Source organism: Oncorhynchus nerka, linkage group LG18 (assembly GCF_034236695.1).
Source record: "Oncorhynchus nerka isolate Pitt River linkage group LG18, Oner_Uvic_2.0, whole genome shotgun sequence".
Classification (NCBI taxonomy): domain Eukaryota; kingdom Metazoa; phylum Chordata; class Actinopteri; order Salmoniformes; family Salmonidae; genus Oncorhynchus; species Oncorhynchus nerka.
The window spans coordinates 65,716,032-65,734,570 of record NC_088413.1 but is presented as its reverse complement, the minus strand read 5'-3'; the positions used below and the strand labels follow the sequence as shown (position 1 = coordinate 65,734,570).

The 18,539-nt window shown below is 39.9% G+C and overlaps 2 protein-coding genes across 3 annotated transcripts in view; both read right to left on the bottom strand.

Annotated features, from left to right (window-relative positions):
- LOC115146348 (peroxidasin-like) overlaps window positions 1–12,209 on the bottom strand; it is a 92,989-nt gene extending 80,780 nt beyond the window's left edge. For both annotated transcript variants that reach the window (XM_029688376.2, XM_065004272.1), the window contains exon 1: window positions 11,913–12,209. In XM_029688376.2, coding sequence (XP_029544236.2) covers window positions 11,913–12,097 — 185 coding nt within the window. In that variant the 5' untranslated portion in view covers window positions 12,098–12,209. The remainder of the gene's footprint in view (window positions 1–11,912) is intronic.
- A 995-nt stretch (window positions 12,210–13,204) lies between these two features.
- Window positions 13,205–18,539, bottom strand: part of LOC115146352 (myelin transcription factor 1-like protein) — a 94,466-nt gene continuing 89,131 nt past the window's right edge. The window contains exons 21-22 of the mRNA XM_065004273.1: window positions 17,675–17,737; window positions 13,205–15,799 (exon numbers count right to left, since the gene is read on the bottom strand). Of these exons, the coding sequence (XP_064860345.1) occupies window positions 15,659–15,799; window positions 17,675–17,737 (204 nt within the window). The 3' untranslated portion in view covers window positions 13,205–15,658. The remainder of the gene's footprint in view (window positions 15,800–17,674; window positions 17,738–18,539) is intronic.

Sequence of the window (18,539 nt, the reverse complement as noted above, 5' to 3'; positions counted from 1 at the left end):
GTTGTTGAGCTGGACTATTTTTGTGCTGACTGGAGTGTGTTCACCTGCTGTTCCAGCTCCACCTGCCGTACCTCCAGCTGGGTGAATGTATCCTTAATTTCAATGAGTACTCTGTGCTGGGAGGTTGAATTTCCGCTTGTGAGGTTGTATAATGAAGAGGTCTGGTCTGACAAGCTCAGGGGGGTGGGGGAATCTTTCTCAAGAGAGCTTATCCAGCTAAGATATCTCTTTGATTATGCTAAAGTCCAGCTGAAACTGTTTGGGGTTGCCCAGCACCATTAATGTTCCAGACTTGTACAGGTTGACATTGGCTGACTCAGTCCTCATTGTCTAATGAGTTTCCACCCATTGCTAACACCCCCTCCCCCCCTTAACCTGTTGCTTCTACTCGGGACGCTTGCGTCCCAACTAGAGCTCTGGAAATGCAAATGCGCTACGCTAAATGCTAATAGTATTAGTTAAAACTCAAAAGTTCATTAAAATACACATGCAGGGTATAGAATTAAAGCTACACTCGTTGTGAATCCAGGCAACAAGTCAGATTTTTAAAATGCTTTTCGGCGAAAGCATGAGAAGCTATTATCTGATAGCATGCAACACCCCAAAAGACCCACAGGGGACGTAAACAAAATAATTAGCATTTCGGCGTTACACAAACCGCACAATAAAATAGAAAACATTCATTACCTTTCACCATCTTCTTTGTTGGCACTCCTAGATGTCCCATAAACACTATTTGGGTCTTTATTTCGATTAAATCGGTCCATATAAAGCCTAGATATCGTTATATGTAGACTGTGTGATAAACGAAAAAAACATTGTTTCAAAACGTAACGTCATATTTTAAAATTCAAAAAGTCGACGATAAACTTTCACAAAACACTTCGAAATACGTTTGTAATGCAACTTTAGGTATTAGTAAACGTTAATAAGCGATAAAATTCATCAGGAGGCGATGTAAAGATCATTAGCTGTCCGTCTGGAAAAATGTCCGGCTAGAAACTCAACGAAAATATCCGGTCCTAGACCGGAGGAGATACGGTGTCCTGCATGTGTTTGACCAAGAAAAAACTCGAAGGGAAATGACAAGACTCTAGACACCGTGTGGAAGCTGTAGGTACTGCAACCTCAGTCAATTAATTGTGGTTCACCTTTATCAATGGGATCAAGTAGCGCATGGATATATTTTCCCATTTTCAGTGATCAGTTTTTCCTGTGCTTTTCGATGTAAATGCCGTTCTGGTAAAGCCACAGCAGTGATTTAACCAGTTTTTTAAACGTCTGAGTGTTTTCTATCCACACAGACTAAGCAAATGCATATACTATATTCCTGGGATGAGTAGCAGGGCGCTGAAATGTTGCGCGATTTTTAACAGAATGTTCAAAAAAGTAGAGGGTCGACTTAAGAGGTTAACAGAGGGGTAGTGTGTTAGTAAAGCACTGCGCCATGCCAGGGGATGGTCTGTGTGAAGATTAAGTTATGTTCCAATTTCTATAATAGTCAGCAAAATGTGTCTTTTGATATTTCATAAGGAGCTTCTTGTTGTATTCATTTTGTGCCATATCATGTTTTACATGCAGAGGGTACTGTATTGTAATGACCTCTGAACAGCAGGAGAGGGCTTCCAAGGCCTCTGCATTTGGTGGGGTAGGCTGTGAAATGCTCCTGCCATTGATGAGCTCAAGGGCTTTAATACCTCTCACCTCACACCTCAGTGCTAATTGAAGTTGCAGTCAGATATGTTCTTTTCTTGCAAGCTTGGAAGCCTCAACTTAGCATTCCGTCCTTATAAAGTAAAATGTATCATTGTAATGTACTTTTCTTCATGGCTTTAAAAGTAGCTTCAGACTAAACATTACTCACTCAGTTCCAGGTTGGATGGTGTTTTCAGGTTTCTGTTTGTTAGCTTGGAAATAAGAATCTTTGGTAGTAAAAATCCTTTGAAAATCAGGTTGTAGGTTTGGAGATTTGATTTGGAGTGAAGGTTATGTTGTGGAGGGTTGTATCCTGTATACAGAACCAGTGTAAAGTTTGGAGACACCTAGTCATTCAAGGGTTTATCACGTTCTGACCTTAGTTCCTTTGATTTGTCTTTGTTTTAGTATGGTCAGGGCGTGAGCTGGGTGCGTTGTCTATGTTCTGTTTTCTATGTTGTGTTTGGCCTGGTATGGTTCTCAATCAGAGGCAGGTGTCGTTAGTTGTCTCTGATTGAGAATCATACTTAGGTAGCCTTTTCCCACTTGTGTTTCGTGGGTGTTTATTTTCTGTGTCTGTGTGTTCCGCACGGAACTGTTTCGGTTGGTTGTTTCACGTGTCGTTTATTGTTTTGTTTCAGTGTTTGCTCTGTTTTAATAAAGAGCATGAACACGTACCACGCTGCACATTGCTCCGATCCTTACTACTCCTCCTCGTCTGAGGAGGAGGAAGACAGCCGTTACAGGGTTTTTCCTTATTTTTCCTATTTTCTTAATTGTAGAATAATAGTGAAGACATCACAACTATGAAATAACACATATTGTCACGGTTTTCCTCCTCTTCGTCTGAAGAAGAGAGGCGAGAAGGATCGGAGGACCAATATGCGGCGTGGTAAGTGTCCATGGTTTTAATAGGAAAACTCAAACATGAACACAACTACAAAACAAGAAAACGTGAAAACCGAAACAGTCCTAACTGGTGCAGAAAACACAAAGACAGGAAACAATCACCCACAAAATACCCAAAGAATATGGCCACCTAAATATGGTTCCCAATCAGAGACAAAGATAAACCCCTGCCTCTGATTGAGAACCACTCAAGGCAACCATAGACTTACCTAGACAACTAAACTGAACACAACCCCATTAATCTAATAAACCCCTAGACACGACGAAACACAATAAATCACCCATGTCACACCCTGGCCTAACCAAAATAATAAAGAAAACAAAGATAACTAAGGCCAGGGCGTGACACATGGAATCATGTAGTAACCAAAAATAGTTTTTAAAGTAGCCACCCTTTGCCTTGATGACAGCTTTGCACAATCTTGGCATTCTCTCAACCAGCTTCATGAGGTAGTCACCTGGAATGCATTTAAATTAAGGTGTGCCTTGTTTAAAGTTAATTTGTGGAATTTATTTCCTATTTATGAGTTTGAGCCAATCAGTTGTGTTGTGACAAGGTACGGGTGGTATACAGACGATAGACCATATTATGGCAAGAACAGCTCAAATAAGCAAAGAGAATTCATTACTTTAAGACATGAAAGTCAGTCAATCCTGAAAATGTCAAGAACTTTCAACGTTTCTTCAAGTGCAGTCACAAAAAGTGCTATGATAAAACTGGCTCTCATTAGGACCATCACAGGAAAGGAAGACCTAGAGTTACCACTGCTGAATGATAAGTTCATTAGAGTTACCAGCCTCAGAAATTGCAGCCCAAATAAATGCATCACAGAGTTCATGTAACAGACACATCTCAACTAGAGGTCGACCGATTAATCGGAATGGCTGATTAATTAGGGCCGATTTCAAGGTTTCATAACAATTGGAAATCAGTATTTTTGGACACCGATTTGGGTGATTTAAAAAAAAATTTTTTTTTTTTACACCTTTATTTATCCTTTATTTAACTAGGCAAGTCAGTTAAGAACACATTCTTATTTTCAATGACGGCCTAGGAACGGTGGGTTAACTGCCTTGTTCATGGGCAGAATGACAGATTTTTACCTTGTCAGCTCGGGGATTCAATCTTGCAACCTTACAGTTAACTAGTCCAACACTCTAACCACCTGATTACATTGCACTCCACAAGGAGACTGCCTGTTACGCGAATGCAGTAAGAAGCCAAGGTAAGTTGCTAGCTAGCATTAAACTTATCTTATAAAAAACAATCAATCAATCATAATCACTAGTTAACTCCACATGGTTGATGATATTACTAGTTTATCCAGCGTGTCCTGCATTGCATATAATCAATGCGGTGCTCATTCGCGAAAAAGGACTGTCGTTGCTCCAATGTGTACCTAACCATAAACATCAATGCCTTTCTTAAAATCATTACACAAGTATATATTTTTAAACCTGCATATTTAGTTAATATTGCCTGCTAACCTGGCTCGTTGGGAACTCTGTGAAGACTATTTCTTCCTAACAAAGACAGCCAACTTCGCCAGACGGGGGATGATTTAACAAAAGCGCATTTGCGAAAAAAGCACAATCATTGCACGACTGTACCTAACCATAAACATCAATGCCTTTCTTAAAATCAACACACAGTATATAGTATTTAGTATATATTTTTAAATCCAGGTTAGCAGGCAATATTAACCAGGTGAAATTGTGTCACTTCTCTTGCGTTCATTGCACGCAGAGTCAGTGTATATGCAACAGTTTGGGCCGCCTAATTTGCCTGAATTGTACATACTTATGGCATAACATTGAAGGTTGTGCAATGTAACAGGAATATTTAGACTTATGGATGCCACCCGTTAGATAAAATACGGAACGGTTCCACTGAAAGAATAAACGTTTTGTTTTCGAGATGATAGTCAGTTTCAGACCTGTTCCATTCATCTGAGCCTCTCTGATCACGGCCCTTCCCCAAACGGGCACGTTCCATATTAATGACCTAAGGCTTGTATTTCTGTGTGTTATCATGTTATAACTAAGTCTATGATTTGATAGAGCAGTCTGACTGAGCGATGGTAGGCACCAGCAGGTCATCAATATTTTTAAAGCTCCTTTCCTCGTGAGCATTCATTCAAACAGCACTTTCGCCTAATTTGCTGTTTTCTAACAGCAACTGTTTATGACTTCAAGCCTATCAACTCCCTCGGAGATTAGGCTGGTGTAACTTCCATCCGATCTCTTTTGAAATGGCTAGCTAGTTAGCGGGGTGCGTGCGAATAGCGTTTCAAACATCACTCGCTCTGAGACTTGGAGTGGTTGTTCCCCTTGCTCTGCATGGGTAATGCTGCTTCGAGGGAGGCTGTTGTCGATGTGTTTTACTCTCTTCTCCAACACTTTGTTTTTGCATTATTTAAACCAAATTGAACATGTTTCATTTTATTTGAGACTAAATTGATTTTATTGATGTATTATATTAAGTTAAAATAAGTGTTCATTCAGTATTGTTGTAATTGTCAAAAATATATTTTTTAAATCGTCCGATTAATCGGTATCTGCTTTTTTTGGTCCTCCAATAATAGGTATCGTATCGGCGTTGAAAAATCATAATCGGTCGACCTCTAATCTCAACATCATCTTTTCAGAGGAGACTGCGGGAATAAGGCCTTCAAAGTTGAATTTCTGCAAAGAAACCAATACTAAAGGACACCAATAAGAAGAAGATAATTGCTTGGGCCAAGAAACACAAGCAATGGTCATTAGACGAGTTGGAAATCTGTCATTTGGTCTGATGAGTCCAAATGTGAGATTTTGGTTCCAACCGCCATGTCTTTGTGAGACGCAGAGTAGGTGAACGGATGATCTCCGCATGTGTGGTTCCCACCGTGAAGCATGGAGGAGGTGTGATGGTGTGGGAGTGCTTTGCTGGTGACACTGTATGTGATTTATTTAGAATTCAAGGCACAGTTAACCAGCCTGGCTACCCCAGCATAATGCAGCGATACGCCATCCCATCTGGTTTGTGCTTAGTGGGACTATCATTTGTTTTTCAACAGGCTGTGTAAGGGCTATTTGACCAAGAAGGTGAGTGATGGAGTGCTGCATCAGATGACCTGGCCTCCACAATCACCGACCTCAACCCAATTGAGATGTTTTGAGATGAGTTGGACCGCAGAGTGAAGGAAAAGCAGCCAACAAGTGCTCAGCATATGTGGGAACTCCTTCAAGACTGATGGAAACGCATTCCAGGTGAAGCTGGTTGAGAGAATGCCAAGAGTGTGCAAAGCTGTCATCAAGGCAAAGGGTGGCTACTTTGAAGAATCTAAAATATTTATATTATAAATATATATTTTGATGTGTTTAACACTTTTTTGGTTTCTAAATTATTCCATGTGATTTCATAGTTTAGATTAATTCACTATTATTCTACAATGTAGAAAATAGTCCAAATAAAGAAAAACTCTTGAATGAGTAGGTGTGTCCAAACGTTTGACTGGTACTGTATGTCCTTGCAGAAAATCCAAGTCTCTCTCTCTGCCCCACCTCCAAAGACCTCTCACATACATCTCTCTCTCTCTCTCTCTCTCTCTCACTCCCTCAGTCAGGGGATTGTTTAGCTTTCTGACACATGCCCAACTTGGACAGCCAAGGACTCTCTCTGGGCGTGCATGACTCATACATTGTTAAACAAGAACATGGCAGTCTCCCCACCTCGAAGAACAAGGCCATCTCAATCTCCAAACATGGTTGGAGCTTTTCTTCAATACGTCTCTGTCTGTATCCTGCAGTGTAGAATCCCACAGAGCCTGAAGGAGTTGGACAGAGCACCGACAGGACCTGAGGGCCATTGCCAATACAACAGCCTGGACTGCTTCTCAGACATTCAATAGAGAAAGCTTTCACAGGCAGTGTAGCAGCACAGAAGGATACAGGAGACGTGACTGCGATCATAATCAGGGATGACCTTTGAAATAAAGGGATTCCCCATTCACTTTTCTGTATAGGGTATTGTGTCTTCTTCTCTGACATCCTTTAATGTCTTCATCCAGGAATCTATCTTACCAACAGTCACAAAGTTCTTATCAAGCATTATAAAGGTTCATTATGAGGGCATGAAAAAGCAATCCACTTCAGCACCAGATTTCCCTCCAATGAGACCATTCACTGACAACATGGCTGCAAAGTATTGATATGCTTGATTTGCAACTATGCACACACAGCCTCTCCTGTACATGCATAACAACTCCTAAACAAGTCACAGGGAGAATCTAACTTTTAGGAGACATCCTTAGTGGAACAATGCTGTAACTAATAACGCTATGACAATGTTCTTTTTAGGGAAATGCTGCAAAAATACAACATTAGAATTCAGCAGCCACGCTGCCCCCCCCCCCCTCTCCACCCCCTATAGGACAGCCACAGGAAGAGAGAGGCCAGTAGGGTTCCTTTCAACAACTATCTTCGGCACAATCTCCCTGTGCAAATGAGCAAAGCGTTGCGGATTTCTGGCTTTGCATTCCATAATGCTGCAGAGACTAAACGCCTCACAAAGCCTGACTGCAGCAAATTCCACACAATGGAGCTCCTCTTTTCTCTCTCTCCCTGACTGTCTGTCCCGCTCTCTAACTCACTCATTCAGGCCCCTGCTGTAGGCCATCAGTACGTTTCATGCACTCTAATAATTCAACGTGAAACTGATTATGGCAGTAGGCGGAGTATGACATTAGACATGTAAACACCTTACTCTGCTTATCTTAATCAGCGTAAGGTCATAATCGAAGTAAGCATATGTCAATTAAAGCACCTGTTCTTTTTAACAATCTTTTGAATTATTAGGACGTCATCACCTTAATCTGAGTTCCAGCTGTGTATTTCATCTGTGTGTGTGCTAGCAACAGCAGCTAGAGCTTCCCTCTTTTGTCCAAAAAACTGAATGTATGCATCTTTAAAAAAGTTTTCATATACAAACTTTACGTACAAATACATGACAAAGTACAGGTATTTATATTTTTGTTAAACATTTATTATAATAAAATAAATAAAATAAGAGCCATATATTGGAAAGACACCAAGAGACAACACAAATACTATTTACACACTATTCATATATACATAGTCATTCATATTCTATTCTAAGTAGGGATTGAAAGACAAACGGTAAACCCCTGTCGCCTGCCTGACCAAATCTACCCAGTAGGGCTCTAAGGATTTCACTTGGGAGTCTTGTAAAAGTTGAGTCGCATATCAATACCACCTTTAGTTTTAGTATTTTTTGTTGTTGTACTTTTTATTCCTTTTCTCTCCAATTTTGTGATATCCAATTGATAGTTACAGTTTTGTCCCATCCCTCCCATACGGACTCGGGAGAGGCGAAGGTTGAGAGCCATGCGTCCTCCGAAACACGACCCTGCCAAGCCGCACTGCTTCTTGACACAATGAACCAACCCACTCCTCCCTCTAATACCGCTGGTCCAAGCCAAAGCCCTTTCACGCTGGCAGCTAATGGGAGAATGACTGAGGGTGAATGAGTGACACCTAGCCGTGACCAAGTTCACAGTGAAAGGCCTACACCCCTTTGCAACAGTGGAGTCCAAGGGCTTTAGGTAACAGTCTGTCAGTGATCAGCTCACTGGTCATGATAACAACACCCACCTGTAACACGCGCTCCAGCAGGTATATCTCACTGGTCATCCCCAAAGCCAACAGCTCCTTTGGCCTCCTTTCCTTCCAATTCTCTGCTGCCAGTGACTGGAACGAATTGTAAAAATCGCTGAAGCTGGAGACTTGTATTTCCCTCACCAACTTTAAACATCAGCTATCTGAGCAGCTAACAGATCGCTGCAGCTGTACATAGTCCATCTGTAAATAGCCCACCCAATCTACCTACCTCATCCCCATATTGTTTTTATTTACTTTTCTGCTCTTTTGCACACCAGTATCACTACTTACACATCATCATCTGCTCATTTATGACTCCAGTGTTAATCTGCTAAAATTGTAATTACCTCGCTACTATGGCCTATTTATTGCCTACCTCCTCACGCCATTTGCACACACTGTATATAGACTTGGCCTACCTGGTTAAATAAAGGTGAAATAAATACATATATATTGAATTGTATTCATTTTTAGGATATAGTATGATGGAACTCTATCTAATGATAGAGAAATTCATGGAGCAGTATCCAGAGATCCAAGCAGCAGCCTTGGACCCACGACTATGAAAAGCAATGACCAAGGACAACCTGGAACATCTGAAGGACGAGGACTTCCATAAAGCTGAGGAGTTTGTCCAGCACATGAGAATCCTCATACATCCAGTGTGTGTGTCCTGTGAAAAGAATGCCACCTGTGGACAGATCATACCCATCCTCCACAAACTGGAAGAGCACTTCACTGTGAAGCATGAAGATATGTTTGTGGCAACCATCAAAGAGAAGGTGTGGGAGAACCTCTCCGAGCGCTATCAGGATGAGGACATTCAAGCCTTCCTGCATCAGGCCACAGCAATGGACCCCAGATTTAAAGGGAGGCAGGTGAGTGTTGCACTGTCTTTTCTTCTGCAGCCTACCTGCTGGCCCCACCCGTGTTGCACTGTCTTTTCTTCTGCAGCCTACCTGCTGACCCACCCGTGTTGCACTGTCTTTTCTTTTGCAGGAAAATATTGTTTATTTCATTTGTTTACATTTACATAATCACAACATTAGAGTCTTTAACAGTGATTTGTTCAAAACAATGCTGTTTCTTTTGCTGTAAATAATTGTTTATTTGATTTACTTTACATTTCAGAAAATAAAGCAATGTTAATTCTGTTCTTAATTTGTTTCGGGGGGTTTTCATAAAAAATAACAAAAAGAACCGATAAGAATACCGTTAAAGTACTGGATCGATAAGCAGTATCGGTAGGAGTAGTAATACCATTCAAATCTTAACGACACCCATCCCTACTTGTGTCTTTTATTGCTTAAAATGTGCCTTTACAGAGCATTAGCAAGCGGAACAATAAGCATCAACAGCTGTGGGCCTGTGTGTCGGTACAGGCTGAGAGGATTCATGAGCACTGATGGCAAAATAGAGCTGACAATGTGAAAGTAATCATTCCTCCATCTTAGGAAATCCCAGAGCAGGAGTGCAGCAACGTTGTTACAGAGAGGAAGCGTCATTTACTATTATGCCTCAAACAGAGTCCTCAGAGACAACAGCTGAAAAATAAATGTGGAACATCGATGGTGGGAGGAAAAAAAGAAAAACCCTGAAAGTTAAAACAACGGGAGCACCGAGCACAGGTCCTGGGTGTACCGTATCCCCCTGTTCCCTTCAGGAAGTAAAGGGAAGAGAGATGTTTAGAATGCAACGATACTTATCTCACACCAGCCACTTACTTTAGGAGATTCTCTTATTTAATGTACAAATATGTGTGTATGTTTTTTAGCTGGAGTGGTTGGGCCAGGGTCCAATGAGTTCTTTCAGGGGTTGACATCAGTAGAGAAGCATGCATTACACACACTGGGTAGAATGACTAGGCTCAGAGCATTTAGACACACACACCACATTAGAACTGGGGTCAGTCTGAGCTCCAGCTCCAGCCCCAGCTCCAGCTGGGCCTCTCAGGAGAGACACAGGCATCTGGCACAAAGCTGCCTTCCCTGCACCAACCAACCAAAATGTTCCCCTAATCAAATCCATCACAGGAGAGAACTAGGGAGGGTTTATAAGTTTAGAGAGGGAGAGAGAAAGAATGGGAAAGAGAAAGAGGGGGAGAGTGAAAGAGAGAGAGAATGTAAGAGAAAGAGAAGGGGATACTGTGGAAGAAGAGAGAAACTTAGAGATGGAGAGAGAAAAAAGGGAAGACATATAGAGAAAGAGAGATGGGTAGATTGAGAGACAGAGAAAGGGGAAACAGAGATTGAGATTTCAAACAATAACAAAATACATTCCCACAGCTTTGAGGAACCTGGTTGTGGAATGCTGATGAGGAGGAATTTTCACATCAGAGACGGGCACACTGCCATATCAGGAAAAGGAATGCAACGCCCAGACCGTCAGGGCTTGGCCAGCCAGCATCTCTCCAAATGAACCTCTACATACAATACCTCCTGTCTCCAACATGCCCAGCCAGTCACCTCTGCCCCCAGCCCTCACAGCCAGCCATCAGCTGACCCAGGTCGGAAGGGCCAGTGTTTTGGTCCTGGGACTGTGGCTGAAATTAGTTAATAGCGAGAAATACAAAATGTTGTATTTCTAGCCTCCATAAGGGTCCATAAAGCCACCAGAAAGTATGACACAGGACTGGTGTCATACCATGGTTCTACCCCCAGACACAAACACACACACTCACTTTTCTCCATCAAAGGAGCTGTTAATCCAGCCAGACGTCTGTTTAATAAAGCTTACTGTGATCTGCTATGCAGAAAGACTTCATATCCAGGGAGATACATATTCCCCACAATCAGGTGTTCTTTCAAAAGAGTGCTTGAGTTCAGTGTGTGCACAATATACAGTGGAACAATGGGAAGGCAGGGACAGTCGCATTCATGTTCTGACAAGACTGAGCGCAGGCCAGCAGGGCAAAGAGACAGGTGTCTGCTTACTTCAAAGTCCTGCGAGCCAACTGACACATGCTTTCCCCTCCAAAGCCTTCCTCCTTACAACACTCAACACTGACAGATTCAGAAGCGTCCAATGGAGGAAGGAAGAAGGAGATGAAGAAGAAGAAGAATAAAAGGGGCTCCAACTATGCTCTGATGTCTGAAGCCTTTGTCCTAGTTTCCGGAACAAGCACATATGTATAATTCCCATTTCAGACAGAATATTTGGTAAGTTAACTGTAAAAACATATATTTTGGTTACAGGGTCTGTCAAAATGCAGGAATCATGACTAGGTCTTTGGATGGATTTTAATTTGCCATGTTTTTTTTTTTACCTCCTACCCCTTTCAGATATACCAACAAGTTTGAATTTTAAAAAATCAGGCATGGTAGATTATTGGAATTTTGGTATCTGTATGAAAGATGTAAGATAAACTTGAAAAATAAATAGCAGAATCCATCATTGCAACTTTGAATATTGGCAACCAGAATGGCGATCTGTTCCAGAAGAGGATAGCTCTTATGATACTGCATTCTCAACTGTGGTTTAAATATGGTAAGAATTGATACATTAACACAATTTAAATGATTTGGCTTAAATACAAACATAAGCGATCGTATGGTCATCGCAAATGGTCCTCCAGCAATCCGTGCGTTCATTCCGTTCCCTCCATAGCCTACAAACTTTCCCTTTAGATACAATGTAACGTTACTTACAGGATGGTTGTCGATGGAGCGACAGCAGGTACGGTTTCCAGATTTAAATGCATACATCTCACGGTGGTACGAAAACATAAACACCGGCTTGGACAAGAAATGACAGGCTGCGGGCCAACGGCGACCAAAATCAGTCCTACCGCGATTAGAAAAGGGGAGAAGAGTTGGCTTGTCCTCAGCGCCATTGCTAGGGAGTCAGCAGCGCAGAGAGCACACCGCCAGCTACCCCTCTCGCAGACTAACTACTACATCTGCAGAGTTATTGTAAAGCTGAACTCAGCTGCCTTAGACCCGCTCCCTCCCTCAAAGCAGAGAGAGAGAGAGAAGTAGGGCAGTGTTACAAGTTATATTCGATTCGGGAGCAAGCCAATCAAGAAACCATGTCAAAGTAGATTTAGGCCTAATGGAATGTATGGTTAATAAAATTATACTTCATACATCATCTGTTTAAAAGTTGATCAATGTACTCTTCAAAAACACATCGTACAGTTATACCACACTAACTCACGTTTCTGGAGTTTCCAAGAAATTGCTATTCACAAGAATTAGGTAATTTTCTGATCTTGTAATGCACCTATAAATATTTTATTACCATAGTTACCCTGTAATGATGCCGTAAAATGTTACCAGTATGTCTCCCGCTGGGTGGAATGTCGGACAGACAATGAGTTGATGGGCCCATTCTCAGCCAAATATGGAAAGCATTGGAAAGCATTGCTATATGGTTTAGGAAGGATGTTATAATAGTTCAGGATTTGTCTGATAATCCCTGATAATCCCCTTATCTCCAAATGATTGTGTTACTTTCCATGTATTTACAGCTCATAATAGTAGTTCTGAATATGATGGTTGATGTTCGATACATTTTGTGTTGTATTATAGGTAATTGGGGGGATTCCCTCTAACTTCAGTCCGAGACAGACAGGCAAGAACATTTCCACAGGACCATGATGTTATACAGTGCTATGTGCTGCCATCCTCTGGTTTTTCTGTGGTATTACACTGGGGAAGTATATGCCTGGAACAAAACACCCACTCCACTTCATAGCGGTCTGAATTAAACTCCACATTTACCACATGGCATGAAGCGTTATCCTAAGAAAGCTTGATTCTGATTGCAAAACATCTGAGGATTGTCCTGGAATGTAAAATTCAGTAACTATTTTGTGAAATGAAAAAAAAAAAACATGGGTATTATTGCAGCCGTTCACTGAACAAAAAATGTTTAGTGTTCCGTGAATGGTGGGTTTTGAATGAGCATGAACAAGAATGATGACTATCAAATGTACAGGCCTGTGGCAACACAATGTTTCTTTATTCAGAGTAAGATGTGTCAACATCCAGCATGACAAGAATTGTACAAAGTTCACAATTTAAAAATGAAATATCACAGCAACTTGTGATCTCACACACTTATAGCAAAATGAAAATGTCAACAAATCCATGCTGTGTAGTACAAAAATAAATTAACCTTCAGTTCCACAGAGAGCACAAGAGTTTGTACAAAATCCTGTTTTTGTTCATGATTACTTAAATCAACCTCAAAATGAATAAGTTATAATAAATAAACTCTGATGAATTCACAATCATTTATATGAAAACTCTAATATGTGACACCTTTTGTGTTCCCTATGTAAATAGTCACAGATAACTTTTCTCAAATTTGATATTATGTACTAACGGTAGATGAGCAGCCGGTTTGTGCTTTAAATCCCTTTCAATTGTACTGATAATGAGAATTAATTCAAAAACTGATACTAGGTATTACTCTACTGAAAGCATTACTATATTGTTAAAAAGCTGCAGACATGATGCTGTGGAGAAAGGCATACTGTATGCAGTCATTGACGATGGAGCCCTAAAAGAGGATGTAAAAGTACAATAGACAAGATCAGGTGAATGACAAGCACCTTTGCATTAGCTCTCAAGAAGGCCAATTCTGAACATGGTCGCTAACAACTAATACCACAACATAAAGAGGGGCTGCATACAGACATGAAACTGCATCACCTCATTCAGAGCAGAAGAGTCAACTAGAAGAGTGAATGTCCCACTCTCCAAGCCTAATGGGAAAACAACCTCTTTTTACTTTATTTTTTTTTTACCTTTAATTGATTGACTATTTAATTTGTACAGTGATTAGATATAAAGTGCTGCTGGGGATGATTTAATATTCATATAACATACCAAAATGAAATAGCATCATTGTTTGACCATTTGATAATACAGTATTAGTGGTATGGTTATAATCATAATTTCTGATTCAAATCCCTGTAGTCTCTTTCAGTGGAACTAATTCATCACCTAGTGGCTCTTAGCAGTTATTTGCTCCAATCGTGTTTCAAAGGAACACCTGGAAATTGCACTCCGCCGCATGTTAGGATACTATCTCTAAGACAAGTGCAAATAGTCTACTGGCAAGTGGGGACAATGACCCTGTAAGACCCGCTCTCTCTCATACTTTAGTATAAATACTCTTTACAAAACCTTTGTCACCCTCCGGTAGGCTCTCAGGTACTGCTTTAGTTTCTGTAAAAACATCAAAACATGGAAACGAAGGTGTCCCTTATGTGCAAAATTGTCTGTAAAGAGAGTGGAACTCATAGAGCATTTCATCTTTAAAACTGAATGTCCAACTTTTTTAAATACTTTCTTTGTACTTAAAAGATTTATATAAAACATTTTATTTTATATATAGTAAAAAGATTAATTTGTTCCTCCACCCCTATGTTTATAAACAAGTCATTGAAAATATACCCAAATATTTTTTTCCTGTAGATTGCATCCCATTTCTATAAACATATGATTTAGATATATATTGCTGAGACATTGCCCGATTCTAGCAACAGAAGTTTCGAAATTTGAAACAGAACTAACTACTAAATGCTAGAATAAGTCCTGCGTACTCTATTGCCATTATACATCACCAATGGGTATCTACAAACACAAAATATCAAGAGTGAATAGTACTTTCTAGATAATGGGATTTTCACCATTGGGTTTCCGTGTCATGATGTTTACAATAAACTGTTACATTCATACAAACATCAAGTCAGTTTCTTTCCATACTCATTTCCAACACATAAAAAATGCCCCCACCTATAGCTACCAAACTTTAAAAAAGAGGACAAAGAATTTTTCAAGCATTGTTAAAAATAAAGTAATTTGCAACCAAGTCTTGCTATTCAACAATCTGCAAACAAGAAAAAACAAACATCTTTAGGATCCCAAAGTCTTCCATTGAGGAAAACATCATTGAAAAGTAGCTACCTCCGTGCAGTTCCCCCATTTAAATAAAAAGTAAAAAATTCACTGTCCAGTGCAGCTTTTTCATCTAAAATGCTTCATCATCAAGCACTGTCTTATGTTATACAGCTTACTGTTCAGAAATATACACAAACAATGTGCATACGCGAGCAGTTTCAAACATTACATCACACTATGTCAGCTCATACAGTATGAAAACGTACAAAAGGTGAATGTTTTCAAAAACTATTTTGTCATTTATTTATTTTTTCTTCTTCAAAGCAAGACCAAAAAGAAAAACCATTATGAATTTTTCTAAGCATAACATTTTTTTTTTTTTAAGAATGAAAATCAATATGTAACACTGTCTGCTATGTTACAGCAGCAAACCATGAGGCATCATCCTATCATGTCACTTCTAGTTCTTTCCTGCGAATGTTGATTTCTTTCACTCTTTGAGAAGATGCTCTGTCATTTGCTGGGCTTGGTAGCGGGCTGGGTTACGCTTGGATTCCTTGCACTGCTTGTTTGATGTTTTCCAACAGGGCTTTGTTCTCTGGACTCTGGTAATGCTCCTGGTTAGTGTACATGTCTGTTAGAGTGGTCACATAAGCATCAAAGTTCTGATCGCTGATCGGCTCCTGCGGAACATTTCAACAACAGCAGAAAGGTGAGATCATAAGAAGAAGAAGTGATGAACAGAGAACAGAAGACAGGCCAGAAAATAACTCTCTAAAATCACCCTTTGAGGAGCGAAGACTTACAAACAGCTGTTTTAACAAAAAATCAAACCAGAGTTAATAAAACCACTTGAAACAAACTATTCTCTAAGCTAGCCCCGTGAAAGTGCCTTTTCATATTTGATTGCTCTAAAAATAAGGTGTCTAACCACAGGGAAAAGGCTGAGAAGTGGTGGTCTTAGACAAAGATGATCAACACAGAGAAAGATGTCATACAGTGACGTCCACATTGGGAAGTTATACACTTTGCAACCAACAAGTGCACTTTTACTTGGCTAAAACAAGATTTTGCCATTCAAATAGATGATCATTGAGGTTAGAAAGACTTTAATAAAGGAACATTCAGGATTGGATGGGAATCAGGAAGACTGGGGAAAATAAATGGTCATATTTATGAAATAAAGATGGACATGGGAAAGACATGAGGACATGAATGGGAGAGTTTCTGACCCAGACAGAGGACTAAATCTGCTGACTCTATTATGGTGCCTTTGATGATACTATCATTATGGCCCTGTGTTTTTATGATACTATCATTAAGGCCCTGTGTTTTGGTGATAGTATCATTATGGCCCTGTGTTGTTATGATAGTATCATTATGGCCCTGTGTTTTTATGATAGTATCATTATGGCCCTGTGTTTTTATGATAGTATCATTATGGCCCTGTGTTTTTATGATAGTATCATTATGGCCCTGTATTTTTATGATACTATCATTAAGGCCCTGTGTTTTGGTGATACTATCATTATGGCCCTGTGTTTTGGTGATACTATCATTATGGCCCTGTGTTTTGGTGATACTATCATTATGGCCCTGTGTTTTGGTGATACTATCATTATGGCCCTGTGTTTTGACGATACTATCATTAAGGCCTGTGTTTTGGTGATACTATCATTATGGCCCTGTGTTTTGATGATATTATCATTAGGGCCCTGTGTTTTAATGATACTATAGTTAGGGCCTTGTGTTTTAATGATACTATCATTATGGCCCTGTGTTTTTTTTAATGATACTATCATTAGGGCCTTGTGTTTAATGATACTATCGTTAGGGCCTTGTGTTTTGATGATACTATCATTAGGGCCCTATGTTTTGATGATACTATCATTAGGGCCTTGTGTTTTAATGATACTACCGTTAGGGCCTTGTGTTTTAATGATACTATCGTTAGGGCCCTGTGTTTTAATTAAACTATAATTCGGGCCCTGTGTTTTAATTAAACTATAATTTGGGCCCTGTGTTTTAATTAAACTATAAATCGGGCCCTGTGTTTTAATGACACTATCGTTAGGGCCCTGTGTTTTAATTAAACTATAATTTGGGCCCTGTGTTTTAATGATACTATCGTTAGGGCCCTGTGTTTTAATTAAACTATAATTCGGGCCCTGTGTTTTAATGACACTATCGTTAGGGCCCTGTGTTTTAATTAAACTATAATTCGGGCCCTGTGATTTGATGTTTCTGTCATTAGGGCCCTGTGTTTTGATGACACAATAATTAGGGCCCTGTGTTTTGCAGTTTTTCATCAAACTGTACCCTCTTCTTGTCAGATGGTCCAGCACTATCCTCAGACAATTGTTAAAAAGACAATTGTTTTTGTTTAATTCCCATTTCTGGATAAAGCTTAAAATACAGGACAAAATCTTGCTATGTAACATGATTGCGAAAAACAGAGGTCCAGTCTTTCATACAGTGCCCTGATGAGGAAACAAGGAGAAGGATGAACAGAAAGAAAAGCAGTGTTAGAGTAAGAATATGATGAATGATTGTCTTACTCTCTGATGCATCTGTAAGCAGCTGTTATTTCTAATGGAAGCCTCTTTGTGTGCCAGCGGTTTCTATGGGGGAAAGGTTAGTTACTGTTAGTTGCTACCTAGTTACTGTTACTCTCTCAAACAATCCCTAGGTGGTAGTTTTTGAGCTACAGCACCAACAGAACATCTGACACAATTGATATGTGAAATAAATAGAGGCAAAACATAAGAAAACATAGCGAATTGGGCCAGCAACTGAATCCAGCTCACAACATAGTCAGAATGATCACAGCCTCTGGAATGATATCGCATTGTGTTCACACACAAAAGTTACACGTTTTAAGATAAGGAGATAGAGTTTTAAGAATAAAAAAATGCCAAGATTTTAATTTGTGATTGACACTCATAGTTTTTGGACCAGTGCTATTTTTTCCTTTTCTTCTGAAGACTATAAGAAAATAATCTAATGGATGCTTATGGAGAAAAGCTGTTTTTTACATGCAAATACATGTAGCACTACAGTAAATACAGACCTGCAATTATAGCATGTACTGTACTATGAAAATCCATGATAGATCCACAAGTAAGTTTGTTGAATTTACAAACATAGTAGCCTATAGCTATAGACCGAGAGCCAAAGTGGTAGAGACTTAAGTTTTCATTTCACTGTTAACAGGTAGATGTCAGTACTTTACTCAAGCAGTAAAACTCTTTAGGTGCCGGTACTCAGCTCTGGTGAGCTCCTGCCCAAGTCAACTGGTAACACCTTTGTTTGAAACTGATGGTCTAATCGCTCTATAATTCATAACACGCGCATCATATAATACTTCCCCTATTCACTTTGGCTAAAATGATGAATACTCTTATTTTTCATTGATCTAGGCTC